At 43.6% G+C, this 20,706-nt stretch overlaps 1 protein-coding gene across 5 annotated transcripts in view; it reads right to left on the bottom strand.

The window, feature by feature from the left end:
- ZNF236 (zinc finger protein 236) overlaps nucleotides 1-18,176 on the bottom strand; it is a 103,456-nt gene extending 85,280 nt beyond the window's left edge. For 4 of the 5 annotated variants that reach the window (XR_009521788.1, XM_060029241.1, XM_060029242.1 and 1 more), the window contains exons 1-3: nucleotides 17,050-18,176; nucleotides 3,143-3,285; nucleotides 1,541-1,705 (exon numbers count right to left, since the gene is read on the bottom strand). Coding sequence is in view for 4 of the 5 variants with exons in the window: in XM_060029241.1 (XP_059885224.1) it covers nucleotides 1,541-1,705; nucleotides 3,143-3,285; nucleotides 17,050-17,104 (363 nt within the window). In the remaining variant the exon portion in view is untranslated. Of the gene's footprint in view, nucleotides 1-1,540; nucleotides 1,706-3,142; nucleotides 3,286-15,159; nucleotides 15,223-17,049 lie in introns of all 5 variants that reach the window. The other variant, XM_060029245.1, reaches the window with a different exon arrangement.
- Nucleotides 18,177-20,706: the final 2,530 nt, after the last annotated feature.

Here is a 20,706-nt window from a genome sequence, read left to right as displayed (position 1 = left end):
AGCCTTGTTAATTCAGTAAATCCAACTCTAGGAATCTATCCTAATGAAACGATTAAAGATACATGCAAAGATGTACTGTTTATAATACTGAAAAAGTATAAACAACTTAAAGGTTAAATAATAAAGGAAATGGTAAAAATATCATGATGCTATATCCAGATGCTGAAGACTTTAACAAAGCAATTTAAAATAGTGACATGGGGAAAACACTCATGATTCAGTAAGTGAAAGAGGAAAAGATGTATTCACAATGTATTAAAGGAAAAGAGTGGGTTACAAAACAGTATGTATTTGCACTAAAAAAACTATCCTTAAGTATATAAACTATTATGGGAAGTATATGTCTAGCTAAAAAAGAAAAAAAGCCTGAACGACTACACAGCTGACCCTTGAACAACACCAGGGTCTGGAGCGCCGACCCCGCGCGGTTGAAAATCCGAGCATAACCTCAGGGCGGCCCTCCACGTCCACGGCTCCCCACCCTTGGAGTCAGCCAACTCCGCACCACGTAGTACTGTCATACATACTGACTGAAAAACTCCACGTTTAAGTGGACCCGCACAGTTCAGACCTGCGTTGTTCAAAGGTCAGCTGCATATGCGTTCTCTCCCACTGGTGTGATTATTGGTTCTTTTACGTTACTTTTGTTAATCTTTAGTTTCTAACTTTTCCCAAAATAAACATGTATTACTTATACAATAAGATTTTAAAAGATAAAAATAAATTATTTTATATAAAAAATTAAAGACATAAAAAGAGGGCACAAACCGATATACAAAGTATAATAAACTCAATTTTCAGGATGCAAATTTTATATATGCAATTTAAACGCTGTATGTTTTTCTGTCTCTGGAGGAAACTATACCAAATAGTTATCTGTAATTATCCCTGGGTGACTGCTTTTTACATTTGCATTTCCCTAGTTTTCTATGGTAACAATGGGGGGTAATACTTTAAGCAACAGCCGTGTATACGTCACAGTGAGCCCACCCGTCCCAAGAGCAGGCAGGCCTCTCTGGTGCACACCAGCGGCACGTCCCTGTCATCCTTCACTCTGTCCCAAGACTAGGCCTGTGGACCTTTCAGGACTATTCACTGTGGTGCATAAACTGCTTTGGGTCATCATGAATCTCCTCTCTTCTCCCAAATTCCCACGTGTCAGGGGATCCAGGAGCCAAGCAAGGAGATTCTACCATCTTCAGAGGCAGAAACTTTACTTTTGGCCACTCAGAATCCTAAAAAAGTTAATTTTTATTAAGAAAAAAAGAGTGGGGGGCACCTCTGCCAGCCACTGTGGACATACTTTGATCCCCCCAATATACTACACACTAAAATGTCTCTACCCCAAGGTGCTGACATGACCCCGAAATAAACACTTTACCAGTGACCTGGAGACTAGCCAAGGCAAATTTAATGATAACTGACTCCTTGAAACCTATACCAAAGGCTTTTTAAAACTAGTTTAACCCTAACATCCTCCTGACTAAGGATCAGATGCATTTTAAAAATCCGTGAACGAAGTATAGGCTGAAATAATTACCTCTTCCTTTTCATGCAGCATAACATGTGCTTTGAGACTAGCCACTCTGGAGAATTTCTTGTTACACACGGGACAGGTAGGATCCTCCCCATTGTGGGTACATTTGTGAAGTGTCAAGTTGAACTCAACATTAAAGGTTTGGGGGCACTGGTCACATCGATGTGGCTAGGTGGAGAAAAAAGTCGAGAAGCACTGAAACACAATCTTTCCACAATGAATGTCATTCAAATATTAACAAGCACCATAATCCACAGATAAGTTTTCTAAGGAACTTCTGAAGTCCTTCTGGACCTGAAGTCAATAAATCCAAAACGGACACAGTAAAGCTCCTTACAGTATTTCTCAAAGGAGTGTAAGGAGACACCACATCTATGTAGAAAATATTTCTAATAAGAAATGCTGCATATAAACGTATCAGAATGTAGCCACTACGAAAATAAAAGTGAGACACCAACTCACTCGGTGGGATTTTTTCCCTTCTTTTATGACAACTCCACTGCTGTAAACAAAATCACTTCAAGTAAACTAAGTAATTGTGAAAACTTTCACTAGATTTTAACAGAGTTGCTTATCCTCATCTAAAATATCCCTCAAATGGAAGGTATTCTGCCACTTACTAGTAGAAAGATAAAGTAATCACTGGTATTTCTCCTGTAAACATCAAAACCCTAATGGGTCAGTATCTTCAGATTTTTCAGCTTGGGAGAGTAACGCCAGCTGGTACTGGTGTCAGTACCACATTATCATAGTTACAGCAGCATCATTCATGCCGAAAGTAGGGCTGGAGTTGGTCAGATCCCATCCTCCAGAAAAGAGGTCCCTGGTGTTTTTCTGGTCTCAGATGGCTCACTAGCTTACATCCTCCTAACCTAGAGAAAAGCCGGCAATCACTCTTTTCACTGTAGTTTTAACTGCCACTTTCCAACTCTCAGGCAGCTCGTTCCATTAGCACACTAACACGCCTGACATACCCCACAAGGGGCACACTTGCAAGAGAGTTCAAATCCCTATTCAAGAGAGCACTGCTCCCTGCGGAAATAAGATCTAAAACATCTCAAGTACCTTCTTAAAATGCAAGACCACTTAAAGGTAACACTGCCTGCTGGAGAAAAACACACCAAGATAAGGGAAATTGGGGCTTCCCTGGTGGCGCAGTGGTTGAGAGTCCGCCTGCTAATGCAGGGGACACAGGTTCGTGCCCCGGTCCGGGAAGATCCCACATGCCGCGGAGCGGCTGGGCCCGTGAGCCGTGGCCGCTGAGCCTGCGCGTCTGGAGCCTGTGCTCCGCAGCGGGAGAGGCCACAGCAGTGAGAAAAAAGATAAGGGAAATTGAAACTACTGAAGAAAGTCATATTTTAAGATTATTTCTTTGTCCACTCATAAATAACTTCATTAGATTCACCAGACTAGCTCTCACTTTCTTTCATTATCTAATGATGGGTAGAAATACAACTACAACTAAAAACAAAACATCAAAATATTTATTTACATAATATGGAATGTTCCATAATTTAGGAATAAGAAAAATGTTTACATGTTGATTTTCACAATTCCTCCAGTTTCAACGCTCACATTTCTGACATCCCTTTTTAAAATACATACCTTGTCATTTCGCTCGTGATCCCTCATGTGGCGTTGAAACTGGGACTCTTTTGGAAAAGATAGCAGACAGATTTCACATTTATGGAAGCTCGGAACTTGACAGGCATAATTAGTGTTCTCCGTATTCAATGTTAAAACTCCATCTATAAAATTGCATAAGTATAAACAATAAATACCAGTTGTTATTCTCAGCATATAAATGAAACTAAATTATTTGGTTATTGTTTCGAAACCACATTATATCAGATTTATGAGCGATTTCAGATGAAATGAATGGTACCTTAAATTTTTTTAATGGACATGTTTTTAAGTTAGAAATGAGAAATGCTGAGATGACTGAGACATGGGACTACAGGATTCTAACATCTGTTAACAGGATTGTCAGAAACCTGAAACCAAACTCCTGAGGCTTAATACCCACTCAAGGACGCACAAAAGCCACCGTGTCTCTTAGCCTTGCCTGCCTGCTCAATACTATTTCTAAGTCACAACAAGTCACAGAGGCCTTCTCCTCTAAGGCACTTTGAGCATTCATCAGTAACGCAGTTTCTTAAATCACTCAGTAAACAAAACTCGAGTAGAAATATAAAAGCTGATGCACTAATTCAATCTACCTCTGAAAACTGCTGCAAAGCAAGATAAAGTCAAAAAAGCAAACCCTTTTGTTCTCTCACATAGTTACGGTTTTAGGAGGGTAAAGAGTTGCAGTGCTTTGAACCATCCTCAGGCTTTACAGTGTGCTTCCTAGTGTACAGTGTGCTTACGTTTAGGTAAATGGCTATAAACTTAAAAGTATTTTCAAACAAGAACAAATACGCAATAATCACAAAAATTTACCAAGAACTTCATAAAATAAAGATTCCTAAATGTCTTCAATTCTTGAAAATAATACTCCAAGTCTTATAATTTCGGCACAAATATACAATCCATATTAACTAGACAAAGACAGAAATATGTCACGTACAACTCTTTGTATCCAACTTAACCCCAAAATATTAGAAATTTGGAAGTAGGGTGAGGGGCTAATTTTAAGACTCAATAAAGCTCAGGAATGTCTTCTATTTCTCAAACGTCCATGTGGGGAACACAGCATTCCAGCATTTTCTCTAGACCTTTACATGCCTGTTCTGAGCAAATGGCCTGCAGTCCCCTGTTTGGCCAACAGTCCTCCTGGTCTACAGCAGAATATGCTTAAAACTAGAGCTGTGAAATTCCAACGATGGGAGGTGGGGTGAAACCATGCTGGAGACAGAGCAGAAGCGGATGCAGAAAGCCGACAAGAACTCCAAAAAATCCTCCTGGCAGATCCTCCAGTAAAGCGATTCCAGTTTTGAGAAACACTGATGTAATTCAAATGACTGTAACTTCATTCAGAAACAAAGTGGATCTACTAAGGGAAAGATACACATAATTTTTATTCTACTTATTCTTAACTCTATCCACATTCAAAGCCCATACATTCAAAATCTCTACACCAAACTAATAACAAAATGTTGTATGACTCCCCAGGCCCAAATAAAATGATTGCTGGGACCACATTAATTGATACATTATTCCCTTTTGAAAAGTCTGTAGTATGGGAAGAAACACTAAAGGCACAAGTAAGATATCTGTTGACAACTGTGTTTTAAGAACTCAGTAGTGCTTTAACCTAAAGCCTGAATACACTAAGAGCCCCTCAACTTAATTTCTAAAACGCAAAATTAAAATGCTATTTCAGGATGGAGAATGAAACAATTTTCATAGCCTCTATGTTGAAACTACTTAATGTTATCTAAAAATGAGAATTAATTTGATTTAATTAACTGCAATTGATAGATAAACCCCTGAGATAAAAAACTGTACATTTAAAACTGAAAAATGATGTCATTTTGCTTATGAATTAAGACTTTCCTAGAAAATAGTTTTATCCTAAGCAGCAAGACTTCGCTCTTTAACAAAGCTCTAAATGTAATAAAATGACTTTTTCAGTAGGTCCCTTCCCGCTGTTGATAACATAATATTAATTTGGTCCAAAGACAAACTTAAAACAATTCAAATTACAGTGTAACTGGGAAGGAAAAAAACAAAACATGTTTTAGTTTCCACGTTGAGTCTAATTTTAAAGTCCACAGCATCTCTAGACTTTCACTTTGCTTCGCGGCTGTTTCTCTCGGCACTGAGAGAGCAAAGCCTTTCTCCAGGGCTGGGGGGTGCTAACCCCACACTCGGCTTTCTTTCTGCTCAGGGTTGGCCCTTTCTGGGAGAGTCCTAGGCCTCAAAACAACCCCAATTAGGCACCAGCTCTTCAAGTTCATTCACATGTCTGGTCCCCAGAGTACTTGTTCAGAAAGAGGTCTATGAAATTCACGTATCCTTAGGATGGGCTTCAGGAGATCCACCAACTCCAAGAAAACTACACACCAACATACACGCGTGTGCATGTGTCCACTGTTGGGGGTGAGCGGTCTCTGCAGCCACAGGGCCCCCGGATTTCTAAGGGGCTAGGGATCTCGGTCAAGGTGTGATCAATTCACATCAGTCCTCCTGAGTATGGCTGCATTTTTAAGAGGCAGCTAGAACTTCACATGAGACGTTGGGCCGCACATATTCCTACTGCTCCCCCAGACAGAATGGGAATAAGCACAGAGCCACCTGCATTTGGCAGTGCTCAAATCTAAGAGCTCATCCAGAACAGTACTTCTCACCTATGTGCTTCTGCCCTCTGAGAGGACCGGGGAGGAGTCGTCATGAGATCTCACTGGTGCAAGGAAGCCTCCGGAGGCAGGACCCCAGGCAGTACCCAGACTGTCCCCATACACATGTCCCCTCACACACACATCGCCTCACACACAGGCCCACCGCTCTCCTCAACTGCTCACCTTCCCACCACCAAGAACTCCACTTCACTATCAAAATTAAACAAAAACCAGTGTACGAAGATCAGAAATTGAGCACCTTTGCTTCCCTGAGAAAAACTTGAAGAACAGTTTCAAAATCAGTTTAACTCTTTACACAGAGATTCTAAACAGTATATAATAATAGTTGTGTCTCTACCACCCCAAAATGATACAGCCTATCACGGAGTTGTGCAGATTAAACAAGACGACGCTTCCTGGTGCCATGGGGACAAAAGCCCATCAACCGTCTCGGAGCACGGCCACCTCTTTAATGCTCGTCCTTGCTACTCAATACCCTACCCATCACTCCAGACCACGCTCTCCCATGGTAACTACCCACAGGCAGACCTGGCATGTAACGGCGGGGACAAGATGAGCTGCCTTTCAAACTGCTCTTCCCAGAACGGGCCCAGCACATCAGACCAGCCAGCTTATCTGCATGGCGAAGGTCATCCACAACCCCAACTGGAAGAACCTAGGTGGATCTCTTCCACGCAAAATACCTATGATGTGACGCCAAGTTCCAGCAAAACCTACTGCATTTACAGCATTCAGGGATTTAACTCCACTTCGCATCTCCCGGCTGAAGCTCTCAAGCACTGTGCATTTAAGATCTCAGCTATCCATAAATCCTGATGAGGCATTTTCAATTTCTAAAGTAACTAAACCCCAAACTTTTAACCTGTTTCTATTTTGTTTTGAATAAAAATCTTTCCAAAATAGAGTTGCTCTCCCCATCCTCTGCCCTCAACAGGCACTAGCCTCACTTCCCTCTTTCCATCATTCCCTACATTCCTCCAAGAACCCAGCTCTTTAACCATCAACCACCTGCTCTCACTCTGTCACCCTCTGACACCACAGTGCTCTCTGAAGTCACCAAGCAGGCGTCTGGGAAGTCTGAGAGTCACCCCCCTACTTCAAATCGGTACCACCTTGCCTAATCGCCACCATTCTTTCCCCTCATTTCTACTTTTTTTTAAATTCCTTTCTACTTTCTTTTCTCCCATTTTCTACTGCTCCTCCCACATTTGTCAGCATTCAGGTTTTAGCACAGCTGAGATTTTTTAGGTAAAACTCTGAAGGGAAATGGGCAAAACTAAAATCTAGGCTGTGAGATATCAGGACAGGGGTTAGTCTCACGAGGGTACTGATTGTAAGTACACGGAGCATCATGGGGGTTTCTAGGGTGCTGGCAACGCCCCATTTCTTAACCTAAGAAATTATATAAATAATTATATGAATTATTAATACAACCCATATAATCTGGGTGCTGATTATATGAGAAAGTTCTTGCTCTGAAAATTCACTGAACTGAACATAATTTCTGTTCTTCTCTGTATGTTATATATCAATAGAAGGTTTACCCCAAAGTGAAGTGCTACAATATGCAACTTTCCTTTTCATTCCTGTTTTTTCTTCCAGATTGGGGCCAACTAACTAGGGTCTAGCCTTTCTGGTAAGCAGAGTTTCATGGAACTCAGCCACGCTCACTGGTTTACGTACTACTGTGGCAGTTTTGGGGCTGCGACAGCAATTCAAAGTTACAACAGAGACCTTAACACCCACAAAGTCTAAAACATTTACCATCTGGCGCTACAGAAGAAGCCTGCTACCCCTGCCCCAGAGGGTAAACCGGGGTTCCACACCGGCCAGCCAGCATTACTGCAATCCCTGCAATGTCTGTTACCCTCCAAGCTCCGTGCACCCCAGGGACGTCCCAGAGTGACAAAGGCATAAAGGGCTGACATAGACCACGCTTTACCTTCTACAGTAAATAGGCTTAACACTTACCTAGGCATAATCTCCTCAAAACTAAGACCTTTGTCTTAGTCATGAGATAGAAAGACTGGACATTCCCCTAAATAATAATTTTCAGAAAATTAATACAATAAAGGCAGCTATCTCTGTATTTCACCATTCTGCCCGATACCTATGTACCTCACCCCACGTCTTCTTACCCCACCCGCTAAAGGCTTTCTGCCAAGCATTTTCAATAAATGCAACAATGAGCATCAGGGCCTTGGTTTGCTACACAATGATTAGCAACTACGTATTTCCTAAAAATGTGCAATGATAGTGTTTTCTAAGTGTGACAAGCGTACCACCAGCAGTCTGTGAGGTGATTTTAGGCAGCACAAGAACTCACAATTTTACTGGCTATGTATTTATTCTAAAATGTCTTAGTATAAAGTATACTGGAAATTTACTATGAGCTACTAGCACATGGATAGACATACAGACCAATGGAATAGAACTGAGAGTCCAGAAACAAAACCCATACTTCCATCGCAAACTGATTTTTCAACAAGGGGGCCAAGACCACTCACTGAAAGAACAGTCTCTTCAACAAATGGTTCTTGGACAAACGGATATCCACATGCAAAAGAAGGAAGGTGGATCAGAGACATCCACCTCACTCCATACCACACACAAAAAATAGCTCAAAATGGATCAAAGACATCAGTTTAAGAACTAAAGCTATTAAACTCTCAGAAGAAGACAAAAGGAAAAAGCTTAATGACTGTGGAGGCGTGATGGTTTCTTAAATATGACACCAAAGACAAAGTAGATAAATTGGACTTCATCAAAATTTAAATCCTTTGTGCATCAAAGGATGCTATCAAGAAAGTAAAAAGCCAAGCTACAGAATGGGATAAAATATTTGTAAGTCATACATCTGATAAGGGCCTAGTAACCAGAACATATAAAGAATTCTTACAAAAGGCACAAAAAACAAACAACCCAATTAAAAAATGAACAAAGGGGGCTTCCCTGGTGGCGCAGTGGTTGAGAGTCCGCCTGCCGATGCAGGGGACGCGGGTTTGTGCCCCGGTGCGGGAGGATCCCACATGCCGCGGAGCGGCTGGGCCCGTGAGCCATGGCCGCTGAGCCTGCGCGTCCGGAGCCTGTGCTCCGCAACGGGAGAGGCCACAACAGTGAGAGGCCCGCGTACCGCAAAAAAAAAAAAAAAAAAAATGAACAAAGGATTTGAATAGACATTTTTCCAAAGATATACAAATGGCCAACAAGTACATGAAAAGATGCTCAGTGTCATTAATCATTACGGAACTGACAAGCTGATTCTAAAATCTAGATGAGGGACTTCCCAGGTGGTCCAGTGGATAAGACTCCATGCTCCCAACGCAGGGGGCCCTTGTTCGATTGCTGCTCGGGGAACTAGATCCTACATGCATGCTGCAACTAAGAGTTCACATGCCACAACTAAGAAGCCCACAAGCTGCAATTAAAAGATCCTGCATGCTGCAGCTAAGACCCGGCACAGCCTAAATGAATAAATAAGTATTTTTTAAAACCTCTCAAATCATATTAAAAAAAATTTTTTTAAATAAAATCTAGATGAAACTGAGAAGTACCAAAAATTATCAGGATAACCATGAAAATGAAAACCAAAGTAGAGGACTTACATTTACACTACTAGATACCAAAACTTGGACTAAAAGTAATTAAGACAATAAGAAATTGAATAGGCAGAAACCAAAAAACAATGGAAGAGAACTGAATGCAAAAACAATTCTTCACCTCCACAGTCACCTGATTTACAACAAAGGTGATACTACAGTACAACAAAGGATGATCTTTCCAATAAATAGTGCAGATTAATTAGACATCCACATGTAAAAAGCCTTGACCTTTCCACCAGAAACAAAAATCAATTTTGGTTGGTGTATCAATCTAAAGGTGAGAAGTAAAACAATAAAGCTTCTAGATGAAAATGTCTTCATGATTATAATTGTCAAAAATTACTTAAACAGGTCCCAAAAGTACTACGCATAAAGGAAAGGACTGATAAATTGGACAACATTAAGGTTAAAAACTTCTTTCATGAAAAGATTATCCTTGAAAGAGTGAACATGAAAGTACAAAGAACTCAAGTGCAGTATACATAAAGAACTCCTACGGATCAATACTGAAAATACATGTTAACTCTTCACCAAAAATATACAGATGACAAGCATATGAGAAGATGCTCAAGATCGTAAGTCATAAGGGAAATGCAAACTAAAACGATGAGATACCCAATAACACACACCGATTAGAAGGGCTACAAGTCCAAAATAATCAATAACACCAAATGCTGACAAGGATGCAGAACAACAGCAACTCCCATTCATTGCTTGTGAGAACACAAAAGGGTGCAGCCACTCTGGAGAGGTCTGGCAATCTCTCACAAAGCTGTTTATAGTCTCACCGTCTGATCTAGCAATCATGCTCCTTGGCATTTACTCAAATGAGCTGAAATCTCATGCCCTCACAAAAACCTGCACATGAATGTATACACCAATTTTATTCATAATTACCAAAAAAACTGGAAGCAACCAAGATGTCCTTCAAAATGTAAGCAAATATACTGTGGTACATCCATATAATGAATATTATTCGGCAATAAAAAGAAAGGAGCTATATCAAGCCATCAAGAGACATGGAGACGTGTAAAATGCACACTGCTTAGTAAAACGCAGTCTGAGAAGGCTACATGCTATATGATTCCAACTATATGCCGTTCTGGAGCAGGCAAAGCTATGAAGACAGTGAATCCTAATGTAAGCTATAGACTTTGTTTATAATAATGAATCAAAATAGGTTCATTCGCTAAAACAAGACATTAATAACGGGAGGCTGTGAGGAGATAAATAAGGAGTACAGTATACAGGAACTCCAAACTATCGGCTGAACTCTGAGCAAGCCTAAAAACTGCTCTAAAAAGTCTACTAACTAAAGACAAACAAACATCCAACTCAGTAGAAAAATGGGAAAAGACTTAAGAGCTTCACGAAAGAGAACAAATGCTTAATAAACATAAAACCCTTATTAGCACAGACCTGCAAATTAAAAATCAAAATGAGATAACACTACACATATCAGGAGGGCTAAAATATTAAAAGGACAGACAATGCCAAGTGCAAAGAGAGTGATAAGGCAAAGACTACAGAGCAAATGGAAGGTTAATCCCCTACTGGTGGGAGAGTGAACTGGTACACTCACTCACCACTGCCCACCATGACCCAGAAATGCATAAAGGTTCCCAGCAGCACTTATTTGTAATAACCCCAAACTGGAAACAACCCAAATATCTATAGTAGAAAGGATAAATTAAATGATAGTATGTTCATACAACAGAATACTATATACCTATGAAAAACGAACAGATTTCTGCTATATAATAGGGAGGATAACCTCATAAAAACAAATATTGAATGAATGAAGCCAGAAAGAAATGGGTACATACTATGAACTCAATTTAGTTCAAAAACAGCTAAACCTAATCTACGGTATCAAAAGAGGACAGTGGGGGTCAGCAGGTAATAGAGAGAACAAGGGGAACTTTTAAGGTACTGCTAATGTTCTGGTTACATATGAAAATTCATGAAGCTTTTCACTTAAAATCTACGCACTTTTCTACATTGATGTTCTATTCAATTAAATTAGTCACCTAAATACAATAATAAAGGAGTTTCAAAAAACACATTTCCGGCTTCTCCTGAAAAAAAATCATTAGCTGTGGCAATAATTAAATGGAGCAAAGTAGGAGCCGGCCCCTGTGGAAAAAATAGGAACTGCAATTCTCCGAAACCCCAGAGCCAGCTATCAACTGCTATCACCTACTACCTTTAACTGCCTCGCTAGTTTGCATTAGTAGTCTGACCTACAGACAACTGAGGTTTTGAATTCAGTTAAAGAATTGAGGTATTAAGAGAGCACAGTCTGTTCCTGCAGTTTATTAGATTACATACATTTTTCATTTTAACCCAGAAAAGCAACAGGTTTCACGTTTGCTGAGAGAAATGCTAGAGAAAGGCACCTCGGAGCCCCAGCTCCCTCCCTCCCTCCTTCCCAGCAGAGTGGCCTCAGCCTGGACCACACAGTGGAATCTCCTGTGAGCTCTAAAAGCCCTGATGCCCAGGTCCCACCATAGGCTCAGATGTCACCGGATGAGGCCCGGTCATCGAGAGCTTTAAAAGCTCCCCACATGACTCCATAATGCGCTCCAAGGGTGAACACCACCACCGGAGGTCTTGCTGCGATATTTCACGTGAGAGAATTCTAAAACAAAAAAGAAGTTTGAAAAATATTGCTAATTCCTTGAGCACTGTCTTTGCGTATGGAGACAATGTAAAAACGCTGATATACATTAAGCATTTTAGAACTGCTGAATTGACTCTATCTAATGAAGAATTAGGTTTACTATGGTTTTCCCAGGCTAGGTTTGTGTCAAAGACCAAGATCTTGAACCCATGTTAACTCACTACTTGATTCCAGGATCATAAAATCTTTAGATTTTGTGTCTTATCTAATCACACTTTCTTCAAAATACTAAACACTCTGAGTTTCTGTCTACCTGAAAAGTTCGATTATGGAGAGTACAGCTTGCTCCTTTCTGAAGAAATCTTTTCATCCTTCAATACCTGATATTGATAGAAAGTAATTATTTTAAGCAGAATCTATCTCCCCTTAACTGTTACCCACCAATGACACCTAGTTTTGCCAGGGAAGCAGAGTCCCCTTAAAGCCTCAGAGCACTTCCCCTACTGCCCTGTAAGAAGCTCAAGCTCTACTTCTGTTAGCTATGCTAGCAGTCTCCGCCCCTTGAAGGAAGAGTACAGAGTTACTGAATTCATCGGAGAACATCTAAAATGGCCTGAATTGGTAATCTGAGCAAGAACGGAATTGTTTATTCCTTTGGCTCAAGGTCTGCCTGCCTCAGCTCTCTGGAAATGAAGTATTAACAAATATCCCTTCAACAGAAAACAGAAACTTAGCAGGAGACCAACTAAAGGTTCAAGCTAGGCAGAAAAGGTTTGCACCATTCTACTGGAAAAACAGAAGCCACACAAGATCCCAAAATGTAGTTTCCATCCAGATCACATTACGGCTTATTAAGAGTAAACTAAAATAACAATGATAAAAAAAAAACCCTATCTCACTCATCTTTATATTCCCAGGACAGTGCCAGGCACAAAGGTGAGTGCTCAACAAACACTCCCCCATCAATTTATGTAACAGATGAGGCTGACTTCTTTACTTATGTCCTAAAGCTAATTATTACTTTAAGACACGTTTTTATGCTACTGACAAGGGATTAATCTCCAAAATATACAAACAGCTCATACAGCTTAATATCAAAAAAACATACAACGCAATCAAAAAATGGTCAGAAGACCTAAATAGACATTTCTCCAAAGAAGACATAGAGATAGCCAACAGGCACGTGAAAAGATGCTCAATATCGCTAATGATCAGAGAAACGCAAATCGAAACTACAATGAGGTATCACCTCACACTAGTCAGAACGGCCATCATCAAAAAGTCTACAAATAACAAATGCTGGAGAGGGTGTGGAGAAAAGGGAACCCTCCTACACTGTTGGTGGGAATGTAAATTGATACAGCCACTATGGGAAACAGTATGGACGTTCCTTAGAAAATTAAAAACAGAGTTGCTATATGATCCTGCAATCCCACTTCCGGGCATGTATCCGGGGAAACTCTAATTCGAAAAGATACATTCACCCCAATGTTCAGAGCAGTTCTAGTCACAATAGCCAGGACATGGAAGCAACCTAAATGTCCATCAACAGAGGAATGGATAAAGATGTGGTACATATATACAACGGAATATTACTCAGCCACAAAAAAAAGAATGAAAGAATGCCATCTGCAGCAACGTGGATGGACCAAGAGATTATCATACTAAGTGAAGTAAGTTAGAGAAAGACAAATATCACATGATATCATTTATATGTAGAATCTAAAAAAAAAAAAATGATACAAATGAACGCATTTACAAAAGAGAAATAGACTCACATACCTAGAAAACAAACGTATGGTTACCAAAGGGGATTGGGGGTGAGGGGGAGGGAGAAACTAGAAGTTTGAGATTAACATATTCACACTACTATATATAAAACAGATAAACAACAAGGACCTACTGTATAGCAGTAGGGAATAGAGAACTCCACTCGATACCTTATAATAACCTATAATGGAAAAGAATCTGGAAAAGAATATATGCATATGTATAACGATCACTTTGCTAAGTTGCATTTTAAAAAAAAGGAAATGTTTTTGAGCAGACCTCCTCCTCCTCATTTCTGGAGGTTTCAGTTTTGACATCATTTTCCTTGGGAAGCCTAGACCACCAGTGACTGTTACCTGCTGCCATAAACAGTGTTCCTGCCGTCAGAGGACACACACCGTCCTGAGACCCAAGGCAGAGACCTCGTCTCTCTTCTTAAACTCTGCACCCTCAGCCCCTAACACAGTGCCCACCTATGACAAGAAGTGCTTCAAAATGCTTGCTGAAGAAATGAATTAACCCACATGTAGGGCTTCATAGTTATGAGGGCAGAGCAATGCAATGGACCTTTTGGACTCAAAGGCAGATTCAAATCCAACTCTGACACTTACTAGCTGAGTAGACCTTCCATATCACTTAACCTCTCTGAGCCTCATTTCCCCTATAAAAATATAGGGGAAATATAGGTGTTGTGTAAAAATCCCCACCTCCTACCTTCCATGTTTTTCTTAGAATAAAATTCATAATGAGTGACACAGAAAAACAAGCAAAATAATTTCAGATTACGAGAAACATTAAAATCGTAATTAAAATCGTAAACTGTTAGAGCAACAGTCCCCAAACCTTTTGGTTTCAGAACCCCTTGATATTCTTAAACATCACGGAGGACCCCAAAGACCTTAACTTTCTACAGGTTATACCTATTGACAGCTGCCCTACTAGAAATTAAAACTGAGCAACTTTCCAAACGCTTATTCACTGAAAAATAAATCTAGTCCATGTTAACATAAACGCACATTTTTGTGTAAAACATACTCTCCAAAAACACAGTAAGAGGAGTTTTCACTTTTGTACATCTTTTCAAGGTCTCCTTTAACAGAAGACAGGTGGATGCTCGTATCTGCTTCTGCTTTCTCTCTGTTGCAATACGTTGTTTTGAGTGAAATACATGAATATAGCGCTGCCTCACAGGGTTGGGTGTCGCCACCAGGGCTCCTGCTGAAGAGTCAGCAGTTTCACCCTTAATGGCCTGTGTATGATTAGTGCAATTGTTAACCAAGTGAAAAAGCCCAACGGACTTAGTATCACTACAAGAATATTTACCTTGCAGATGCCTGAAACTGTCTCCAGAACTCCCAGGGGTCCATGAACCAACTCTGAGAACCACTGTGGTAGAGAATGACTGGTCTAAGGCAGGGAAAGCAACTTTCAGAAGGGTCTGAGGAAGGAGGCCTCTCTCGGGAAGCTGAAGCCCAGAATGAGCAAGGGGTGGCTTCTCAGAATAGGGAGCAGCAAAGGCCCTGAGGCAGAAACAAACGTGGCCTCGTCCAGGAACAAAGGACTGAGGGCAAGGAAAGAGAAAGGAGAGTCAGACGCAGGCCAGATCAGGCAGGGTCCTGCAAGGAGTGGGACTGTAAGTTAAAGGGATGAAGGATCCTCTGCAGAGTTCTAATCAGGGTGTGGCCACCTTATTTACATTTGAAAGAGATGCCTCAGGCTGACAGGTGATGGAGACCAGCAGAGACCAGTCAGAAGGCTCCCACAGAGGCCCGCCTCGCAGTCACACTGGAGAGGGAGGGAGTAGGGCCGACTGAAAACACGCCTCTGAGGGCGAAGCTACAAAATTATGAAACGCCTTGGGGAGGAAGGGAAAGAATTATTTTTCAGTTTGGGGCCTGAAAAAGCAGGTGAACGGTGATGCCATTTGGTCAGACGGGAAAGACTGGGGGAAGAAGAGGTCGCAGCCGTATTGCAATGTAAACTTCACATTCTTTCTCTACCCTAAGCCTTTTGCAAGTGACTAAGAACTGCGGGACACTGCACTTTATTTTTTTGCATAAATCATATTAACGAGAAAAAAATTAACACTGACCAAAATAAGGCCCGATCAGGGTGCGAGGCCTTTAAGACCTCCTTCCAGACACCATCAGCCACTAACGAGAACTCTAGCAGCCACTAGGCAACTACAAACGTGCACACCTGGACTGTTCTCCAGCGACACCTCTCCAGCGGAAACTCGCGGGCGCTGCAGCCCGGTTCCCATGCCCGTGAACTTCAGCAACTGCAGTAAGAGCACTGACAACGCCGCTAAGCTTACACCTAGCCTCTCCTCCTCTCTTCCCAAACGCCGCAGCGGCAAAATGGAACGGACGCAACGGCCTTCCTTTCCAGACACGACCTCTTTCTCTTCCGAAATCCGGAGCGCCCGCCCGCCTGGGTCCCGAGCCTCAGGGGAGGGTGACGCTGGGCCACCAAGCCCGGGGCCGGAAGACGGTGCACCTGGACACGAGCCCCGCACGGTCTCGGCCCCCGTGTCACCGCGGGGGGACCCGCTCCCGAGCCCCCCGCGGGCGTCCCCCCGGGGCCCTGGCAGCTCGCGGTCGGGCCGGGCCCGCCACCCCGGGGATGCACACCGGGCCGGCGCCTTCTCGTCAGAAAGGCCTCCCACGGCCTGCGGCAGCCGGGCCGGGAGGGCGGCGGGCGGGGGAGCGGGAGGAAGGTGGCGGGCGGGGGAGCGGGAGGAAGGTGGCGGGCGGGGGAGCGGGAGGAAGGTGGCGGGCGGGGGAGCGGGAGGAAGACGCCGAGGACGGGGGAGGAGGACGGGGTGTGGAGGGGGGAGGAGGAACGGGGGGGGAGGAGAAGAGAGAGTAGAGGAGAGAGAGGAGGAGGAGGGCGGCGGCGCGCGCCTCGCCCCCGGCCCCGCCGCCCGCCCGCGCGGCCCAGGAAAGTAGGCCCAGCCCGGCGGAGGGGCCGGCCGCGCCGCGCCGGTATCATTCCGCCCGCACCCTGCGACCCAGCAGTCGGGCGGCGGCGGCGGCGGCGGTGACGGTGGCGGCGGCGGAGCACCCACCCCGGCCCGGACCCGGCCCCCGGTCTCCAACCCCAGTCCGCTTCGCCGCCCCCGGCCCGGCCCGCTCCCGGCGCCCTCCGCACCGCATCGGGGGACTATATTCGCGCGGAGCGGCACAGCGCGGCCGGGCCGGGGCCGCTTACCGGTGTCGCCGCGCGCCTTGCTCTCCTTGGGCTTCGGGGGGCGGCCCCGCGGCATCGTCGGCGGCGGCGGCCCACCCCTCGGCCGCACACACACTCACACACATACACTCGGCGGAGCGCGCACGCGCGGGGACCGGACGCGGGGGCGCGGCGCGCACCCGGCCGAGCGGCGGAGGCGGGCGGAGCGGCTCAAGCGGACGCCGAGTCCCGGCCGAGCGCCCGCGGGCCTCACGGGGGGAAGGCGCCCAAGCGAGCGAACGGGAGAGCTCGAACCCCGCCAACTTCGGCGGGTTCCATGGCCCGGCGGGCCGTGTTCGGGGCGTTGAGGGCGGGCGCGCGGTGGGGGCTGGGAGCGGCGCCGTGCGCATGCGCGGTCGGCCGTTCGGGCCTGGGCGGACGGAGGGCGAGCGGCCGCGGTCACCTAGCGGCGGCGCCTCCCGAGGTGTTGGGCAGCCGAAGTCAACGCAGCCGGTAAGGCCGTCGGGAAAGTAAGTAGGAAAGGTGTCCTTGTAACGGGCCGAGGTGGTGAGAAGGAGCTTTCCAGGTGGAGTCAGGTAAAAGAAACAACCCAGCCACGGGTCCTTCCTGTGCCGCGTGCGTAGTCTGCGTCCTGTGTGTGTATATGCTCGTGTAATTCCAGGAAAACTGGGCGCTCCATCTCCCCGGGTTGCTTCCGGAAGGCCTTTGAGAGCATCCCTGTGAAAACCACAGGGGCAAAAAGGCTGGCAGCCTAAATTTACCCAAAACATCGACCTTGGACTGAGGAGGACCCACCCAGAAATCACTTATGTTCCTATCCTCTGATGTAATGCATTAAAATTTACAATTTTAAATGTGTCCATCTGTTATTTTTGTTGTTGTTGCCCATACTGACTTAACCCAAAACCCGAACAGGAACATGACGGCAGAGTGTTAGGTGAGGTCAAACAAAGCCAAAAGAAAGTAGTCTAACATCGTCTTAGTATCCTCAGAAAAATTAATGCAAAGCCATAAATAATGACCACCAACTGCACGCAGGGTATTATGAGGGAATACAAAGGTTAACAAGACAATCTGTCCCCCCGAAAAACTTGGAACCATGGGGCAAGAAACACAAAACTAGTCAAAAATCCACAGAGAACTTTGAGAAGGACAAGGTTAATTATAGTTAGAAAAGTAAATACAAAAGACCCCTCTCTTAACTGAAACTTAGTAAGTGGTTGGGTGCTAACAGATGGTAAAGGGTCTTCTACCTGGAGGCAACAGGTGAAGAAGGAGGTAAAGTAGGAAAAACTAAAATGAGTCTTATCTGTTAGGGGTTTTATATACATCCAATTCCTGAAAAAACTAAACACGCTCAGGTTATTCAACCTCCCGACATCAGGCAGCCAGTGGATGGCAGATGGGATTTAGCAATGAACATTTACTGTTCTTTAACTTCTTAGCATGTTTTAGTGCCTTACATAAAATACTTCTAATCCGTACAACATTCCTTCAAGGTACTCTTTTAGGAATGAGATTCAGAGAGGTTAAGGAATTTGCTTAAGGCTACATAGCCTGTAAGCAAATCCAAGACGCAAACCAAATCTGCTTACCTGTTAACCCCATGCTCCTAGTTGCATCACAGCAGAAGTCTACGTTAAGTTTAGACAAAATATGACAGGGGCTTCCCTGGTGGCGCAGTGATTGAGAGTCCGCCTGCCGATGCAGGGGACACGGGTTCGTGCCCCGGTCCGGGAAGATCCCACATGCCGCGGAGCAGCTGGGCCCGTGAGCCATGGCCGCTGAGCCTGCGTGTCCGGAGCCTGTGCTCCGCAACGGGAGAGGCCACAGAGGCCACAGAGGTGAGAGGCCCGCGTAACGCAAAAAATATATATATATGTATATATATATATATATGACAGTACTACCATATGCATGTTAGGGCTGGAGTACCTTGTAAGGCTGAGAAAATGGAGACAGATAATATTCCTTGGTCATTTATAAATCAGTTTGGATGATGGTGATGTGTTTGTGAATGTATACCCTATTTTGTTCTGAAAAAGATTTGAAGCAATTTATATCAGGGGAAAAACATGAGGAAGTCAGGACAATGGAAACAATAGAAAAAGTGAGTCAGCACCCAAACTAATGAAATGCTTATAAAAAGCAAATAGGAAATCAAACTCCAGGTTTCTTAGCCCAAGCAGAAAAGTAGACATGATTAGTTACAAGATCCTCACTTAATCCATGAAAGAGAACTGCACCTCCATCACTGTACCCGCTATGTAGTTCCGTAGGTTTCTTTCTTCATCATACATGTATACCTACACATATCTGCAGAGACGTTTTGACTTCTTCCCTTCTGGTTTGGATGACTTTTATTTCTTTTTCTCTTTTTTTCTGGCGAGGACTTTCCAGTGCAATGCTGAATAGAAGTGAGCGTGGGCACCCTTGTCTTGTACCTTGTACCTAGTCATAGTGGGAAAGCTTTGAACGTTTCACCACGAGTAAGATGTTAGCTGTGGTTCTGTCATATATGGCCTTTATTATGTTGAGGTACGTTCTTTCTCTACACAATTTGTTGCGAGTTTCTATCACGAAAGGATGTTGAATCTTGTGAAGTGCATTTTGTGCATCTGTTGAAATGAGCATATGATTTCTGTCTATTAATGTGGTATATCCCATGTGCTGTTCTTCGTTGCTTCCCAGGAATAATTCTGCTTGCTCGTGGTGTGTGAGCCTCTTACTGTGCTGCTGAAATCACTTTGTGGATATTTTATTGAAAATGTTTGCATCCATGTTTATGAGAGGTATTGGCCTATAGTTTTCTTTTTTTGCTGTGTCTTTATCTGGCTTCGGTATCAGGATAATTCTGATAAAAATGAGTTTGGGAGTGTTCTCTCTTCAGTTTTTGAAAGGGTTTGAGAAGGATTGGTGTTAATTCTGCTTTAAATGTTTGGTAGAATTTACTGGTGAAACCACCTAGTCTTGGGCTTTTCTTTGGTGGGAGCTTCTTGATTACTGTTTCAATCTCCTTACTCATTATCGGTTTATCCAAATTTTCTGGTTCTTCATGATTCAGCCTTGGTAGGTTGTATATAGGTTGGTTTTCTATACTCTCCCTCCTGGGTGTGTCAGAGGGTTCCATGGAGGACTGCTCTTTTCCTCCTTTTCATTTCGAAGTTGATAACTATATCAGACATTTAAAAAGGGGGCATAACACATATCCTCCCCAGAATCACCACACAGGGCACAGCTAGAAAACAGGACCAACACCGTGGAATCTCCATATGTGAGATGACTGAGAATGTCCTCCCCCTAGAGATACCTGCTCTCCTGATACTATAATAATCATCCCCTTGCCTTTACGGTTGTACAGTCTATTTAGATGTCTTTAAATAAACGAAGTATTCGTCAGTTGGCCCAGCTTTGGAACATTTTCTTAAAGTTCTTCCAAATTCTGCTTCCTTGCTCAATATTGTGTTTGTGAGATACAGTGATGCCGATGCATATAGCTGCAGTTCATTTATTTTCACTGTTGTATTTCATTGTAAGACTATGCCATAGAGTATTCATTCAGTCCATGATGGACTTTGGGGTTATGTCAAGTTCTGTTTTGTTTTGTTTTTAATTTTTACTGGAGTAGAGTTTACAATGTTGTGTTAGTTTCAGGGATACAGCAAAGTGAATCAGTTA

Source organism: Delphinus delphis, chromosome 13 (assembly GCF_949987515.2).
Source record: "Delphinus delphis chromosome 13, mDelDel1.2, whole genome shotgun sequence".
Classification (NCBI taxonomy): Eukaryota; Metazoa; Chordata; class Mammalia; order Artiodactyla; family Delphinidae; genus Delphinus; species Delphinus delphis.
The sequence above is the reverse complement of the archived record's forward strand: the minus strand, read 5'-3'. Positions and strand labels throughout refer to the sequence as shown.